This window comes from Onychostoma macrolepis, chromosome 21, assembly GCF_012432095.1.
Source record: "Onychostoma macrolepis isolate SWU-2019 chromosome 21, ASM1243209v1, whole genome shotgun sequence".
Lineage (NCBI taxonomy): Eukaryota > Metazoa > Chordata > Actinopteri > Cypriniformes > Cyprinidae > Onychostoma > Onychostoma macrolepis.
In genome coordinates this window covers 2,117,816-2,133,188 of record NC_081175.1, presented here as the reverse complement: position 1 = coordinate 2,133,188, position 15,373 = coordinate 2,117,816, and the positions used below count along the sequence as shown (strand labels likewise).

The following is a 15,373-nucleotide window of genomic DNA, read 5'->3' as shown; positions in this document are numbered from 1 at the left end:
TTTGTTTGATTGTTTGTCTGTTCAAAACATCCGTTCAAAATGTTTAACTCTTTAATCTAATTTTAATTTCCAGGATATACTGATCAGTTTCTCCAGCATTCATATACAAAGAGTTTAAAAATAAATCATGCATGAGCATTCAAACTGGATTTCAATGGATTAGCTATTGTTCTTTTGCTCAATAGCAGTACGTCTCTGAATTCTTCTGGCTCCTCATCTTACAGTCTGATGCTTTAGTAACTGGATTATTAATAAATGTCAAATGCAATCAAGGGAGTATGAATTAACACATGCAACATGCCTGCTTTCCCAGAGCTTTTGCAGTTTGAAAGGATTTTTTTTTTTTCTTCTTCATTTTCATTTTCTTTCCCTTGTCCTGCTTAATGAGGGGAGAATAAAAAAATAAAAAAATACTTACCACATTACAATATTCTTTCTTTCTTTCTTTCTTTCTTTCTTTCTTTCTTTCTTTCTTTCTTTCTTTCTTTCTTTCTTTCTTTCTTTCTTTCTTTCTTTCTTTCTTTCTGTCTTTCTTTCTGTCTTTCTTTCTTTCTTTCTTGTTTTATTGTTCATAAATCAGAAATAGAAATAAAGAAATATTGCATCTTGTACTAAATTTTCTGTGAAATGAGAGACACCATAAAAGACTTCCAGCTAATAATCATCATATGGAGAACACATAATTAACATGTACATCAGTCGTGAACACACATGCACACACACAGACATGTTCACACACGTGTTTTTCTGTCACGGAGGGGACTTTCCATTGACTTGTATTTTTTTTTTTACCTGAGCTAATGTTATTTTCTATCCCGTAAGCCCACAAACAAACCTTTCTCAATCGAAAAGCATTGTTTAAGAAGACATGAATTAGTTGTAAAGCTGTTGTTGGAGCTGATTCCAGCTCTTACTATCATATCGGGGACGTTTGGTCTTCACAATGTAGACAAAACCTGAGCCACACACACACACACACACGGTGGTTTGTGTTCATTCAAAGACCTAAACAGTTATCCATCATAAGAATCTACATCCTGTCCAATGCCACATCAGTGTCCCTGTGCTCTGGAAACACTGGCCCCAAAGCCGCTGTTAAACATCGAGTCCTCGCCCTCTCACCACTACAAACACACCACACCAGCTCGACACGGCTCTTCAATCTCCTCCAAGGAAAAAAAAACAAGTTAGCAATTAATGCAGTGAATCAAATCATATAACTGCCGCTCGTTCTTCAAAATCCCACCAGACGAATCCGGTGAAAACTGAGCGTGTGCTTTCCTCAGAATCCTGCACAATAATAATCTGAATTTTAACATGAAACTAGAAAACACAACGACATTACTGTTTCATAATTACAGATTTAGATACAGGAATGTTTGGATCAAGATAACAGTGAGGTTAGATGTGATGCTGCTTCAAGTTTTAAAAGATTGAAAAAAAAAAATTCCCAAAAACATCAAATGATACAAATGTTTGTCACAACTGTTTGAATGAATTGCATTAACTATAAAAATGAAGGCATTGTGCAACACTGACTATGAAGTTCTGTCAGCCAGCTAGTTATAATGCTCAACTGTTTTTAAACAATTAAACTAATTTGATCAACTAATTTTTAAACTCATTTTAAAATTCAAATTTAAAAATGAACAATTTAAAAATGTTAATGTTAATTAATTTTAATATTAGAATATTAATCATACAGAATATTATAATATCAGTGTTAGAATACTAAAGTCAGAAACACATACATGTCAGTGTTATTGAGATACTCTTATAGATTTTATTAATAGTTTGAATTAATTTTTGTTTTAATTTGAGTTAAATTTGAGTAATTTTGTTGTGTGTTTTTGTCATTTTCAGTCGTTTTTCTCGTTTGTCTACATAGTTTCATCAATTTTTCTTTTAGTTTATCAAGTTCAACTCAATTAAAATGCCACATGTTGCCTTGCAAATGAGATGAAATAAAACGTTTTTTATATTTTGTTTAATGTCATTTTGTGATTATTTTATTTCAAGAAATGGAAATGTTTTTAGTGGTTTTCATTTTAGTTTCAGTTTTAGTTCAACAGTAATAGCTCTGAGGATCCATTCAAGCTGCTAACAAACTTAGTACTCTCTGCTAACATCTGAATCATTTTAATGCACGGTGATGTGAGTAGATGATAAGAATCCAGTGGCTTTCAGAAGAACTGATGCAATCATATATATTATCAGAAGCAGGAGTCAGTTATCTGTAAACAGTAGCGTTGACAGAAGATGACTGGATAAATAATGTGTAGTTTCACAAATGTGCTGATGTAAAAGCAACCTCAAGTGATTTTTCGTTGTCGAGGTAAAAAAAAGAATATGTTGACCATGCTTATATCATGCTTTAATGAACCCTAATAAAAGCATATACATGCCACATATAATAAGTTTGATGTGGTCATACTTCATTCATGTTATTGAACATTTAATAGAGCATATGCATGAAAACTGATGTCTCTCTGGCATCTAGTTCTCCCTTTTTCTATGCATCTGATGAAGCCAGAGAGAATCTCACTACACTTCATCTGAAGGTCCCGTAGTGAAACTATTGATCCCCAAAGAGCCATGAAGCAGCTTCTCGATAAGAAGAGGGATTTAGTGTAGAAGTGATGTACGTGCCGGGGTGGAAACAAATCTCATTTCTGCTGTCAAATTGATACTGACATTAATAGTTCATGCAGCCAGTATTTGCTGTAAAAACAACAGAGCTTTTCAATTATTACTGCTTTTCTGTTTGTTTTCCAAATGCAAGGCATTGAGAAACCAACAGGAGACTTCACCGCCAGATGAACCTCTTTTATTCTTCTACTGTAAGAAAGAAAATCAGAGAACAGGCATTATCTGGTATGTTTTCTTCATCCAGACAATTTGTTTAACTCTTCAGTCAAAATACAGAAACACCTGTGAAAATTCAGTGCAAGAAATTGCTTCATTAACACAGTACATTGTGACATTTTCTGCAAACGTTCCTTTTCTTGCAGTTTTAATGGGACGACATGAATGTGCTTTCTTATAACTGCATGCATTACTTTACATGCAAGCATGTTACATGGCACTCCTGCTAAGTTTTTATTTATTCAAATGTATGTGTTTGCATAGTAAAATGTGTGCTCTTTTAACATGTTGCATTTTATTTCAAGACTTTCCACCTCAGGTTTCAAAATCATGTGAAATTTACTTCTAAAGCAGTTGCTCTCAAAAACAGGTCTCAAGTCTGTTCTGATCAGTTCATGGACAGCAGAGGAAAAATGATAAATGCAAACAATAAAATGCAATTAGCCCTATGGTATAAAATGCAATTTAAAAGGAGGAGAAACACTTCCCATGGCTTTTTGTTGTCGTTGTCTCATCATACAGTATACAGTCTTTTTCTTAAAATTCATCCCCTCACTTATAACAATGTCAAATGCTAATACAATATTTTGCATATTATTGTTGTATGACATCAATACATGTTCAAAGGAACTTTTGTCTGTTCATACAATACAACGTTTTCTGTTTGTTGCCACTTCATGATCCTGAAGCCAAACAAGTAGAGAAGCAAATTTCAGTAAATGCCTTTTTTTTTTTTTTTTGAAATTTGTAAAATTAAGGAGATGCACCTGGTTTAGTAATTTACTTTAACCCTAAGAACAGTCAATTAACCCCTTTTTCCATTTTGGAAATCTCCTCATGAAGTTCGTGGAAAAAGTTGAGAATGCATGGAAAATTATGTTTCTGTGAAAGCAACCGAACGATGCTGCTAATGCTCACAAAGTAACATTTATAAACTGAACTTTCCACTGAGGTAAACTGCAGCAGTGCAGCACGTTTTTGCACGATCAAATCTCGCGCATCTTAAAATAGAAGCCCCGTGTCGGTTTACAGGCAGAAGGCAGAGAGATTATGCGTTTTCATTAATGTGTTATGCACGCGTGTGCAGATGAGCGCGTGCTGTGTGTCTATGTCGGTTTGTGTGTCAGTGCAGGTCTTGGGCGTTGTGTGTGTGTGTGTGTGATGTGTGTGAAGCGCAGAGGCTTGAATGGTTGTGCTTCACATCAAAGGCTCAGGCAAGTCTCTGCATTAACAAGCCCCTTTGTTTCCTGCCAGAGAGAGAGAGAGAGAGAGATTACAACAACAGGTCTCTCCTGAGCTGAGCTGAGCTGAACCGAGCACCATGATGGAGATGCCCAGGGTCGGCCTTGAGAGTCCACAGTACGCTTGTGTGCTGAAATGTCCAAACTTCAATGCAATCATCATGTTTCTCAATCCCTCTGAGGCAGGAAAGCACTGACCGTTGTGTATCTGACAGCAGAACGCGCCGTCCCTCGAAGGGTGCGGCCAATAAAACACACACAAGTGGCTTGAGTTAAACTGTGTTCCTTTGGATGTGGCTAAACCTCAGTTATAGGATGTGATTTAATTAGTTTGCTACTTAAATGTGCCTGGAGATTATTTAGGAAGCACAGTATGTAATTTTTAGGAACTGCATTTATCCTCGAAAACCATCAAAGCTTGCAGTGCCATTGAAATGAAGCAGAGGAACGCAGCCTGACGCTGGTGTTTTATTCCACTCAGAAAGCTCCCAAACAGCATTTTACTCTTCCTCTCTTGTTCCTCTTGTTTTATTTCTAGGCTTTGCCAAATGTGACACCTACCAAAATCGTGGGTATACAGTAACCACACTGTCCCTTTCTATTGCACCATCATAAATGAATTATTTCATCCACAAACAAGCGACAGACAGTTTACTTAAAACTTGGTGTTCCTGGACAAAAATCACCGGCTTTTTAAAAATCGCTTGTAAATCTCTGGTTATGCAATATTATCACCAAATATTGGATTCAATCTTTCTATCAACTTGCTTTCTTTCAATTAGATTGCATTATTTGTGGATAACTTTGACGATGTGACGTAGAGGCCTACGATCAATCAGCTCCAAAAAGAAATACGAAACCTGTGCTAATTGAAATAAAACAAGTTGATGAAAAGATTGAATCCAATAATTGATGATAATATAACATAACAAGAAATATATATATATATTTAAAAAAATGTATATGCCAGTCATTTTTGAATTTTTGGCGGGAAGTTGTTATACCCTCTGTGAGCAAAGTTAGTTGATTTTAGTCCAATTCAGGAACATTAACTAACATTTTCAACAAACGTGAGGGTTAATTCAGGTGCTTGCAAAAATGTAACAACAGCTTTTGCTCTCTAAGAGTAGCTCAGTCGACGTGTTACCTTTGCGTTTCCTGCCCCTGTGGCTTAGAAAATGGTAAAATACACAATGACATTTGAAGACAAATGCTAAAGAGAAAGAAATGGTCGAGGCCAGCTGTGGAACAGCCCCTAAATCTGACACTAGAACATAAACCAACTTATTCAGGCTGAAACAAAGAGTAAAAACCAGAGCGCTATCTGTCTGAAAGCATGCAAATATGAGCTCAAGATGGCAAAATGTAGGAAAACATTGAGAAATCATTAGGAAAATGATGTAGAAAAACTGCTTCCATGATAAGCAGCTGTCTATATTTAATCAAGGCAAATAAACAAGGTCTCATTTATAATTTAGATTTGCATGCATTAAACAGGCCATTTTTAATCCATTTATTAATATGCATGGAAGATATTGTATAAATATGCAGCCTTATGCAAATACTAGACACATTTTTGTTTGTATTTAATTCTTATTCCCAGCTGTAGTTCATGACAGAAAATGTACTCAAATATTATTGCACAGCATGGGAAGGCATAATATTTTCAATTAAAACTCAAAACACTAAAAACTAAAAACTAAGTCATGCACAAGAAAGCGATTGTTCAATAATTTACAAACAATTCCACAAGTGTGTCATTTAAGAAGTTATGTCACACTTTACATTGCAGTCTTTGTTTTACTGTGTAATTCTAATCAAGTACATGTATTCAGCATGCAACTATTCTGTGTAGTAACCTATATGGGTAATTAGTAACCGTAACATGTAATAGCCTTTTAGTCAGTGTCATAGCTTTTTTATGATTTAATTAATTATTAGCTTTTCATTAAATTCATGTACCTGTTGCAGTTTCTTCATAAACTCCAGTTTGGGAAACCTTGACATAAGTTTAATGCACTTCATATGGTTAATAACAGCAAATGAAATATATTTTCTTTCTCTTTGTATTTTACATCAATATGGTACAGAATTACCCTATTTAAATCAATGTGATAAACAAGTTAGACAAAGTAGCCTGATTATATTACCTAAAATGTGCAATGGATTACGTTACCAGCTACAATTTTTGTCATGTAATTTGGAATCAGTAACAGATTACAATTTGCAAGTAATCTACCCAGCACTGTATGTATATATATATATATATATATATATATATATATATATATATATATATGTTTAGTTGTTGTTTTCCAAGTATGTTGACTGCACACTTGGGACAAATGCTTTTCCAATGCATGCAAAAACCTGTTTTCTGTGACTCTTCTTCATGGTTTATTGTTTGCAGTTTTGGGAAAGTTAGTTTAGAAATGTAATAGGTTACAGATTACAAGTTACCCCATCTAAAATGTAATAAGTAGTGTAACTATTTCAATTACTTGCAACTGATTACATTTGATTACTTTTTGATTATTTTTCTAAATTACTAATGAATGTTTTTAACTGTTAATCATTTTGAAACATTTAAAGCAGGCAGGTCAACTCAACACTGATTACTGTCACTTTGGAAATCCTTCATCACTTGAATTAAAATTTTAATAATGAAATTTTAAAGCACAGTCACCACAAAATCAGACTTGCTTTGAGATCATTCTGAGGTCAAATGCAGATTTAAAACCATAACAAGAAATAGTTTAGTAGCTATGATACTGTTTTGTAAATCAAATCTTTGCATATATGTGACAGGAAACACTGGCATCTAACAATGGCTTGGAAAAAAAACAGCTAATCTTAAAAAAAATAAAGCATGTACATAAACCCGAATAGAAAATAAAACAGTTATCGAATAAGCATGTGTCCTGTTCTGTGTCCTAAACTCATGAAACATTGGTGTCTCACATTTTAGAGCAGTCAATGCAATTTATGAAAGAAATCAATTAAATCTGTGTGTGGGTGTGTGTGGAAAAATTCTGATGTAACCCCCTTGTAATATTTCATAAGTAACTGTAATTGAATTACACATTTTTCCCCCCCCTCAGTAACTGTAACTGATTACAATTACATTTATTTTGTAATTAAATTACGTAAAATAGTTACATGTAACTACTTATTCCCCACCACTGATTGTTTGTGTGCTAAAACACAATAAACTCCTTGATGATGGGTTCCCTCTCGGTCCATTGTTTCCCAATTAACAGAATTATTTACGTGCCAAACTCTCCACTTTATATTTCAGTGCGATTTTCCAAATTTAATCGAGACTGTTCTAAAGTATTTTTCAGTTCAAACATTTCAATTAGTCATCATTAACTAATAGTGTCGACATCCGGTCTTTGATGTACGTGGCCCTGGAGCACCAAAGCAGTCATAAGCAGCACAGATTTAGTTATAGCAATAGCCAACAATACATTGTATGAGTCAAAATTATAATTTTTTCTTTTATACCAAAAATCATTAGGATGTCAAGTAAAAATCATGTTCCATGAAGATATTTAGTAAATTTATCAAATATATCCAAATTTAATTTTTGATTAGTAACATGCATTGCTAAGAACTTTATTTGGACAACTTTAAAGCTAATTTTCTCAATATTTAGATTTTTTTGCACCCTCAGATTCCAGATTTCCACCATCTCTACCAAATATTGTCCTATTCTATAACCACACATCATTATTTATTCAGCTTTCAGATGATGTATTAATCTCATTATTTTGTGGTCCAGGGTCACATATTTTATTTGAAAGTATTCTTTCTTTACTGTTTTGGTGCGGATACGATAGTTTCTAACGTTGTGCGTCCTGCATCAAAAACTAAAGGGTGTAGTGTTCCTTTAAGAGCGGACCCCCCCTCGGCTCATCTCAGCTGTCAATCACGCGTCGGTCTCTTTGATCTTCGCTGTTCTAAAGCGCGACTGTTTGTTACTTTCAAGTCGCGGCGATCGTCACAGCATAAAGAACTTTTCCTCTCTCCCGCGAGTCTCAAACGCTCATCTGAGCGCGGAAAACAGCGACGACAACAATCAAAAGTACATTAATAAAGTTCTCTCGAATATGCCGCAGCTGAACGGTGGAGGGGGAGATGATCTCGGGGCGAATGATGAGATGATCGCGTTTAAAGATGAAGGGGATAACGAGGAGAAGATCCGCGAGAGCGCGTTCACGGAGAGCGACTTGGCTGATCTCAAATCATCTCTGGTCAATGAATCCGAGATCAGCCAGAACTCAAACTCTGCCGTAAGACCCCGTCAGCGCATTCATGTGTGTGTGTGTGTGTGTGTGTGTGCAGATGCTATGAACGTGTGGTCGTGTGTGTGAAATAAAGTGTGTTTGTGTTGAGCAGGTGATCAGAAGAGGACAGCAGGAAGATCAGAGAATCTACACCGATAAACGAGAACATCTGGACGACGGTGAGACTACACACACACACACACACACACTCACACACACAGTCCCCAGAAGTGCTCAAAATGATGTAAAGTCTCCCCTCAAAGCATGCGCGTTTGGTTTGTTTGTTTTGTTTTTAGTTTTTGGGCTCAGAGTTTTTACTCCGCTTTACTTCTCACCTTTATCTACAAGCAAGCGCTTGTTTGTGTGTCTTTATTTACACAAATCTGTGCGCGTGGCTTTGCTTAGGAGACAAACCTGTCCCCGGACGTTTAATAAATCAGACAATATTTCTAGTCAAAATAGTACCCATCTCAGCTTTCTGTGTTAAAATGTGCCTGTGGCAGCCTGATAAAAGTTGAATTGGGGAAATTAAAAACTTTCATCTGGGTCTGATATATAACTGATGGACTTTTTTTGGGGAAAACCTGAAATCTGCATCATTAAATAAGCTGTTTTTATCTCAAGCCTGTTTGATCTGTTTCCGTTATTTGTGCTCCAGAACTGAAACTGCTTTGAAGGGGATCTGTGATTGATCATCATTATATATTTACAAGGGAGTCTATAAATACAACAAACCTAAACAGTTCAGTATGAGGGCTTTACTATAGCGGAAGTTCATTTTTTGGTATTTGCGCACCTTACATATTCGCTAACTTTTATTGTTCTGTCTCGCTTTCTCACTTCAAGTGCCCAAACATCAAGATGGTGGAATGTATAAAGCGCCGTATTCTGGATACCCGTTCCTGATGCTGCCCGAGCCGTATCTACCGAACGGACCCGTCTCGCCATCTGTAAGTTCATGACAGCATTGCTGTCCTTCCTTGAGCATTTGATCACCAGAGTCCAGGTGTGTGGGAACCGCGCTGAAGGTCTGGTTAGTTTGACACAGGCCTGTAATTACACTACAGAGGACTTGAGAAAAGGGCCCTGGAGAGTCCCGCCCGATGCAGTTTGAATCTCAAGTTCAGTAGACCTTTCATACATTACTTTAAGTTGCACAGCGATGCATGTGCATTTCAGAAAAGCGGTTTTAAAATATTTGGATATTCAGACATGGTCCTTTAAGTCATACGATGCCTTAAAGTCATTGTTTAAGCATGTGAGCATGTGTGCAAACTTTGACCGCAAATCAATGGCGCATTATATTAACGGACAAATCTAAATCATTTTGATGATGTTACATGACACTATTGTGTTATTTGTCATTTATCTGTTGTGTTTCGCCGTGGCATTGTGACTGTGTGGACATTATGAATGTAAGTGTATTTATAAAGAAAATCAAGGCTTGTTAAAGTGGTTAAAATCCTTCTTGAAAAATGTTCTTATAAAGTTGTAATTGCACAGCTGTAACACCAGCTCGTGATCATATTTTGAGATGCACTTCTTGCACATGTAGTGCTTGTTTTATTGAAACTACGAGATTAATAGAGTCAAGTTTTTTGGACGGCAACATCGTCGACTGTAAAGTGCACAGATATGCACTGGACAAATCACTACAAGTGATGGCTCTGAATGTCTGTGAAATGAAAGCATGTGTCACTTTTGAAGCATCTTCCAGGTCTTTCTTAAAGGGATAGTTCAGCCAAAAATGAACATTCTGTTATTATTTACTCTCAAAACCTGTATGAGTTTCTTTCTAGTGTTAAACACAAAAGAAGATACTTTGAAGAATGTTGGTAAGAAAGCAGCCATTGACTTCTATATTGTTTTTCCATACTAGCACAATGGCTACCGTCAGCTGTCTGGCTACCAACATTCTTCAAAGTATCTTCTTTTGTGTTTAACACTAGAAAAACTCATAGAAGTTTGATTTTTGGGTGAACTATGCTTTTAGCTTCAATGCTTCTGCTCCGTGAATATGAGTGTTCCCGAGCTCCACGAGGGTCAGATGTCTTATGGGAAACGGCCTGATCGGTGGTCACAACCAGAGTTTTTTTTAGTCCTTTACAATCATTTAATGCTATTTTCAAACATCCCAGCTGAACGGAAACCATAACATCTTCCAAATTCAAGAGCTGTGCTTCGTCCCTAAAAAGTGAAGATTATATAGTTGTGTACTGCATTCAAACTCCGAGGCGTGTAAAGGACATCTCACACAATGCACAGCTAAGCTGTTGATTTTACACAGTATGCAGGGATCCTTTATATGTTTATCATTCAAACTCCAAGTGTATTTCATTCCCAAAGACGAAGCGGTTGATTGAGGTGAAAGCGGGGCCTGCGTTCTCGAACAAGCCCCGATCGACATGAGCTCACGGTTCAAGCCGCCTTTAGTCTTTGAGTAAACAATAGAAGAACATGGGCTTTGTGTCATAATCCATCCAGAGCAGCTCTCTGACTGACAGCGATAAGTAACAGACACTGGATTACACCCTCTTTAAGGAAAAAGCTCTTTAACCCATTCTGCCACTTCAATCAGGACACAATGGGCTTCTCGCCTTGGAAAACTGAAGGCATAGTCAACACACGCCACTACTGCAAAGAAAGCAGGGTGCGATCACTGCCGTCTAATTCATTCGTGTTTAAGAAAACCAAATCGTGTTGAAATACACAACTTGATAAGAGAACCTATTTGAGTGGTCTTTGAAGCGGGCGCCTGCGGACGAATCTGCACAGCTATTTATGGAGCCGGAAATATTTGGGAAATTATCAAAAACCCGTCGGATCCCCTCAGGTGTTTATAGCTGTAATTATTGGTGCGGTCGTGTCTGTTCCGCTGCGAGAGAGAGGGACAGGTGTTTAAAACTGTCTCATCGCCCTGCTCCAACATGTCGACGCAAGATCAGAACTCAAGGCAGAACTGTTGAGCAAATTCTTCTCGGATAGAAAAGACTTTTATCGAGGTGTGCGGCAGATGTTGCAGCTGTAATAGTGTCTCTACAGTTAAAGTCATTTGTTCATAAGTTAAGTTTTTTCGGAGAATTTTCCTTTTGTATTGTATTTGGTGAAGAAATGAGACACTTCTCCTTTTAAGAGATGGTTCACTCAAAAATGAAAAATGTGTCATCAGTTACTCACCCTCACACCTGTATGAGTTTCTTTCTTCTTTTGAACACAAAAGAAGATATTTTGAAGAATGCTGGTCACCAAACAGCTGACGGCAGCCATTGACTTCCATAGTAAGGAAATAAAATACTGTGGAAGTTCAGCAACTGTTTGCTTACCCACGTTCTTCAAAATATCTTCTTAAAAATTTTCCCAAATATTTTCCAAACAGTTGCTGGTAGCCATTGACTTCCATGGAAATTATGATAGTAAAATAATATGGTGAGTGGGTCCAATCAATGTCAATAGGGACCAGAAACTGTTTGCTTACCCACGTCCTTCAAAATATTTTTGCTGGTAGCCATCGACTTCCATAGTATGAAAAAAAAATAATAATAATACAATGCAAGTGAATGGCTACCGCCAACATTCTTCAAAATATCTTGTTTTGTGCTCCGCAGAAGAAAGATACTCGTACAGGTTTGGAACAACTTGATGACAGAATGTTCATTTCTGGCTGAACTTTGCCTTTAATTAAGTGCAGGAAAATGAGCTTTGATGTAGAAACACAGATGAATCAAAAGCAAAGAAGGATTTATTTGAAAACTACCTACTTCTTTAAATGAGCATTCTGAATTTTCATTAGAATGTTGCCCGGCACATATTTCATATCAGTGTTTATGCTACTGTACATCTTGTCGTCAAGACTTTCTCTTAATGAATCAGACCAACACTCATCTTGTCTAAAGCGCAGTAAGAGTGAAAGAAAATCCCCCACCTCAAGGCAACCATCGGCTTCTGACAGTCGCGACACAGACAGTGACGCATGTGTGATATGAGCAGGTGTTTTGTCTAGTGGACCCTGGCAGGAGTGTGACGGCTCGTTCTCACCCAGGTGTGGAAGAGCCTTGAGTGACACCAGAGTCTGGCCATTGAAAGTGCTGATGAACGATGACGGTCACATTGTATTCTGATCAAATCATGGCGGTGATGTTCACTATAGGGCTGGAGATTGATCCTGATTTTGTGAATCGGTTTGATTATGATTCACAAACTGTTGATTCCATTCAATTTTCATTTGATATCAGTTCGCTTGTCCGTCACAATCTCTGAATTTAAGCTGGAAACTATACAGTACCCTGTCAGTTAGTACATCGATATTAAAGGTTAAATTTAATTGCTATTTATTTGTAGATGTGATATAAAAATATTTTAATTACGTTTTGATTTTTGTATATTTTATATTAGTTTTTATATTTAATTATATAATTAAGTATTAATCCAATATGGTGTTAAAATCCAGTAAAAACTTTCTTTCTTTTAATTGATTTTCACTTATTAATAAACAGAAATACATACCAGAACCCCCTTGAGCTCAAGTGAGGAATAAAAAAATAAATAAAAAATACTATAATTACATTTAAGTGAAGTGCATATATTTAACAAAATGTTCCTCTCTAGAAGTAATTTTCTGGCTAACAAACAAGTTTATGAACATTGAATGGCTTTCATTGTAATGTTACCTGACATTGATTGCAAGTTGTTTTATTGACGTCTTCCGTAGTTTTTCTTCCAGCGGATTTGAATTTGAAAGCTGAGGCTTTGTTTCATATCAAAAGTAACAAAGCACAAAGCTTATTGAGATTATTTGCAGGTGAGCTACAAATAAATGTTAGTGAAGTTTTGTTCATGTATCAATTGAAAACAGACCAAAAGCCTGATCTTGGAATTTAAGAAAATATATCAATATTTTCAGCCATACCATTCAATGCAAACAGACCAAAAATCTGGTCTTAATAGTAGGCTTGTGTATGTGGAATACTGTAGCGTTGTAAAGTTCATCCCATTTTACATCTGCTTCATCTAATTAGGACGACGTTTGATTCCTGTGTACTATTGACTCAGTTGTTGTGTCCTAGATGAGTTCAGAGCAGTCATTTGTGAATTGCCCCGTTTTCCGTCACGCTGCTGTTCTGTTAAATCATTTCATCGTAGATTCCCACTGATTTGTAACGTCTCGCAATTGTGTTGAGCAAGGTTTCAGTGGAAACGAAGAGTCTTATACCTCCTGTGATAACGTGTGTGTGTGTGTGTGTGTGTGTGTTGGGCCGTACCCAGCTGTGGCAGTCGTGCTGTTGGTAGATGGGTATCAGATGGGAGCGGGATTAGGCCGTGTGATCACACCCATGTGTGCCGCCCCATGTGGCTGCTGAGGCTCCAGTAGGTCTGGCCCGGCACTAATTCGGGGTGCTGGGGGCGTTGGCTGACCCCAGCAGTGGGAAGTGCAGCGCAGGCTCTTGTGGGACAAACTCAGCATGCGTCCCAGAATTCATAGTTCCTGTTCCTTTGCTCTGGTTGTGTGTTTATGAGGGGCAAAGACCATAAAGGACAGGTCTGCATGATGTAGGGTGACCAGACAGGTTCCTGGGACAGTCCCGTATTTCAGCTCTATTTTTAGCATCCTGACTTATTTTGAAAAAATCATGTTTTTTCCTGTATTTCAAAATTTCTTTATGACTGGGTGATCCGAGCGAGTAGTAGTGTTCTGTTAAGCCAAAACAACCTATAATTAAAGGTAACCAAGCTCGTTGTAGAACAAAATTACCATCCAATCACAATTCGTTATCGATTCACGTGCACTATCTGTTCATCTTGTGCCTGAATTGTCAAATGCACACACAGTTGTCAAAATGTCCATCGTGTGAAGTATCTCCCATAAATACAGTGTCTGCTATAGCTGAAGTGAACATAAACAGGTGAGGGAATGTGTGTCATATGTGTCAGTAATTACAATCTGTGCATTCGGTTTTAAAGGGACAGCAGCCTAATTAAATACAAGTCTGTCATTAATATTAATCAAACAACAAAATATGTTATTTATACATGTTAAATAAACCTATTGTATTTGAAAAACGGGGTTATTTAATCTGTAACTCTATCATAGTTGTCTTAAGGTTTGTAATTTGCTTCTTTGTTATTTTTTATTTATAACTAGGCCTATATAGATATCATGAAATAAAATTTCTCATATCGTGGTCATATTGCCCACCATGAGAAATCTGGTCACTCTAGCATGATGTAATGATACGACGGATTGCAGATTACATCACAGATATGAAACCTCATGTCTGGAGCAGAATGTTGGTTTCTGGGTGAACTGTCCCTTTAAGATAATCGATCACAACTGTATCACTGTTTGTAAAGCTGATGGATCTGCAGCACTGATCTGTCTGGAAGATTTGGATTTGATTTAAATAAAAATAAAAATAAAAATTGAAAGTGATTTTAAAAATGTAAGTTTATAATTTGAATTTGAAGGTTTTTGTGAAAGTAGCATTTAGCTCGCTCTTTCATCTTTGTTTGATTTTCAAAGCCCATGATATGAGCAGAATGTGACTCTTAAAGCTACAGGCACACGTACAGTATTACCCTGATAGGTGAATATAATAGATCCATCCGTTCATCATTAATAAACAAATGTTCATTCAGGAAAAATATGAACCAACAAACACTGACAACAGCAGCAGCACAAATTGAGCCAGAAAAATATTAAGCAATTTTGGTCACACTTTAGTTTAGGGACAAATTCTCACTATTGATAAACTCTTAATTTGCTGCTTATTAACAGTCAGTAAGGTAGTTGTTAAGTTTAGGAATGGAGTGGATTATTGGATCTAAAATATGATCATGCAAAATTAGACATTAATATGTGCTTTATAAGTACTAATAAACAGCCAATATGCAACTAGTTAATAGTGAGGATTGGTTCCTAAAATAAAGTGTTACCATTATTTTTTTTTTTTTTTGTATCAGATACACCTAATTTTTTCCCAA

General features: G+C 36.6%; 1 protein-coding gene across 11 annotated transcripts in view; it reads left to right on the top strand.

The window, feature by feature from the left end:
• Positions 1–8,046: 8,046 nt before the first annotated feature.
• Positions 8,047–15,373, top strand: part of tcf7 (transcription factor 7) — a 57,287-nt gene continuing 49,960 nt past the window's right edge. For 5 of the 11 annotated variants that reach the window (XM_058757717.1, XM_058757715.1, XM_058757714.1 and 2 more), the window contains exons 1-3: positions 8,048–8,401; positions 8,508–8,574; positions 9,242–9,345. In XM_058757717.1, coding sequence (XP_058613700.1) covers positions 8,219–8,401; positions 8,508–8,574; positions 9,242–9,345 — 354 coding nt within the window. In that variant the 5' untranslated portion in view covers positions 8,048–8,218. Of the gene's footprint in view, positions 8,402–8,507; positions 8,575–9,241; positions 9,346–15,373 lie in introns of all 11 variants that reach the window. The other 6 variants (XM_058757723.1, XM_058757720.1, XM_058757724.1 and 3 more) reach the window with 3 other exon arrangements.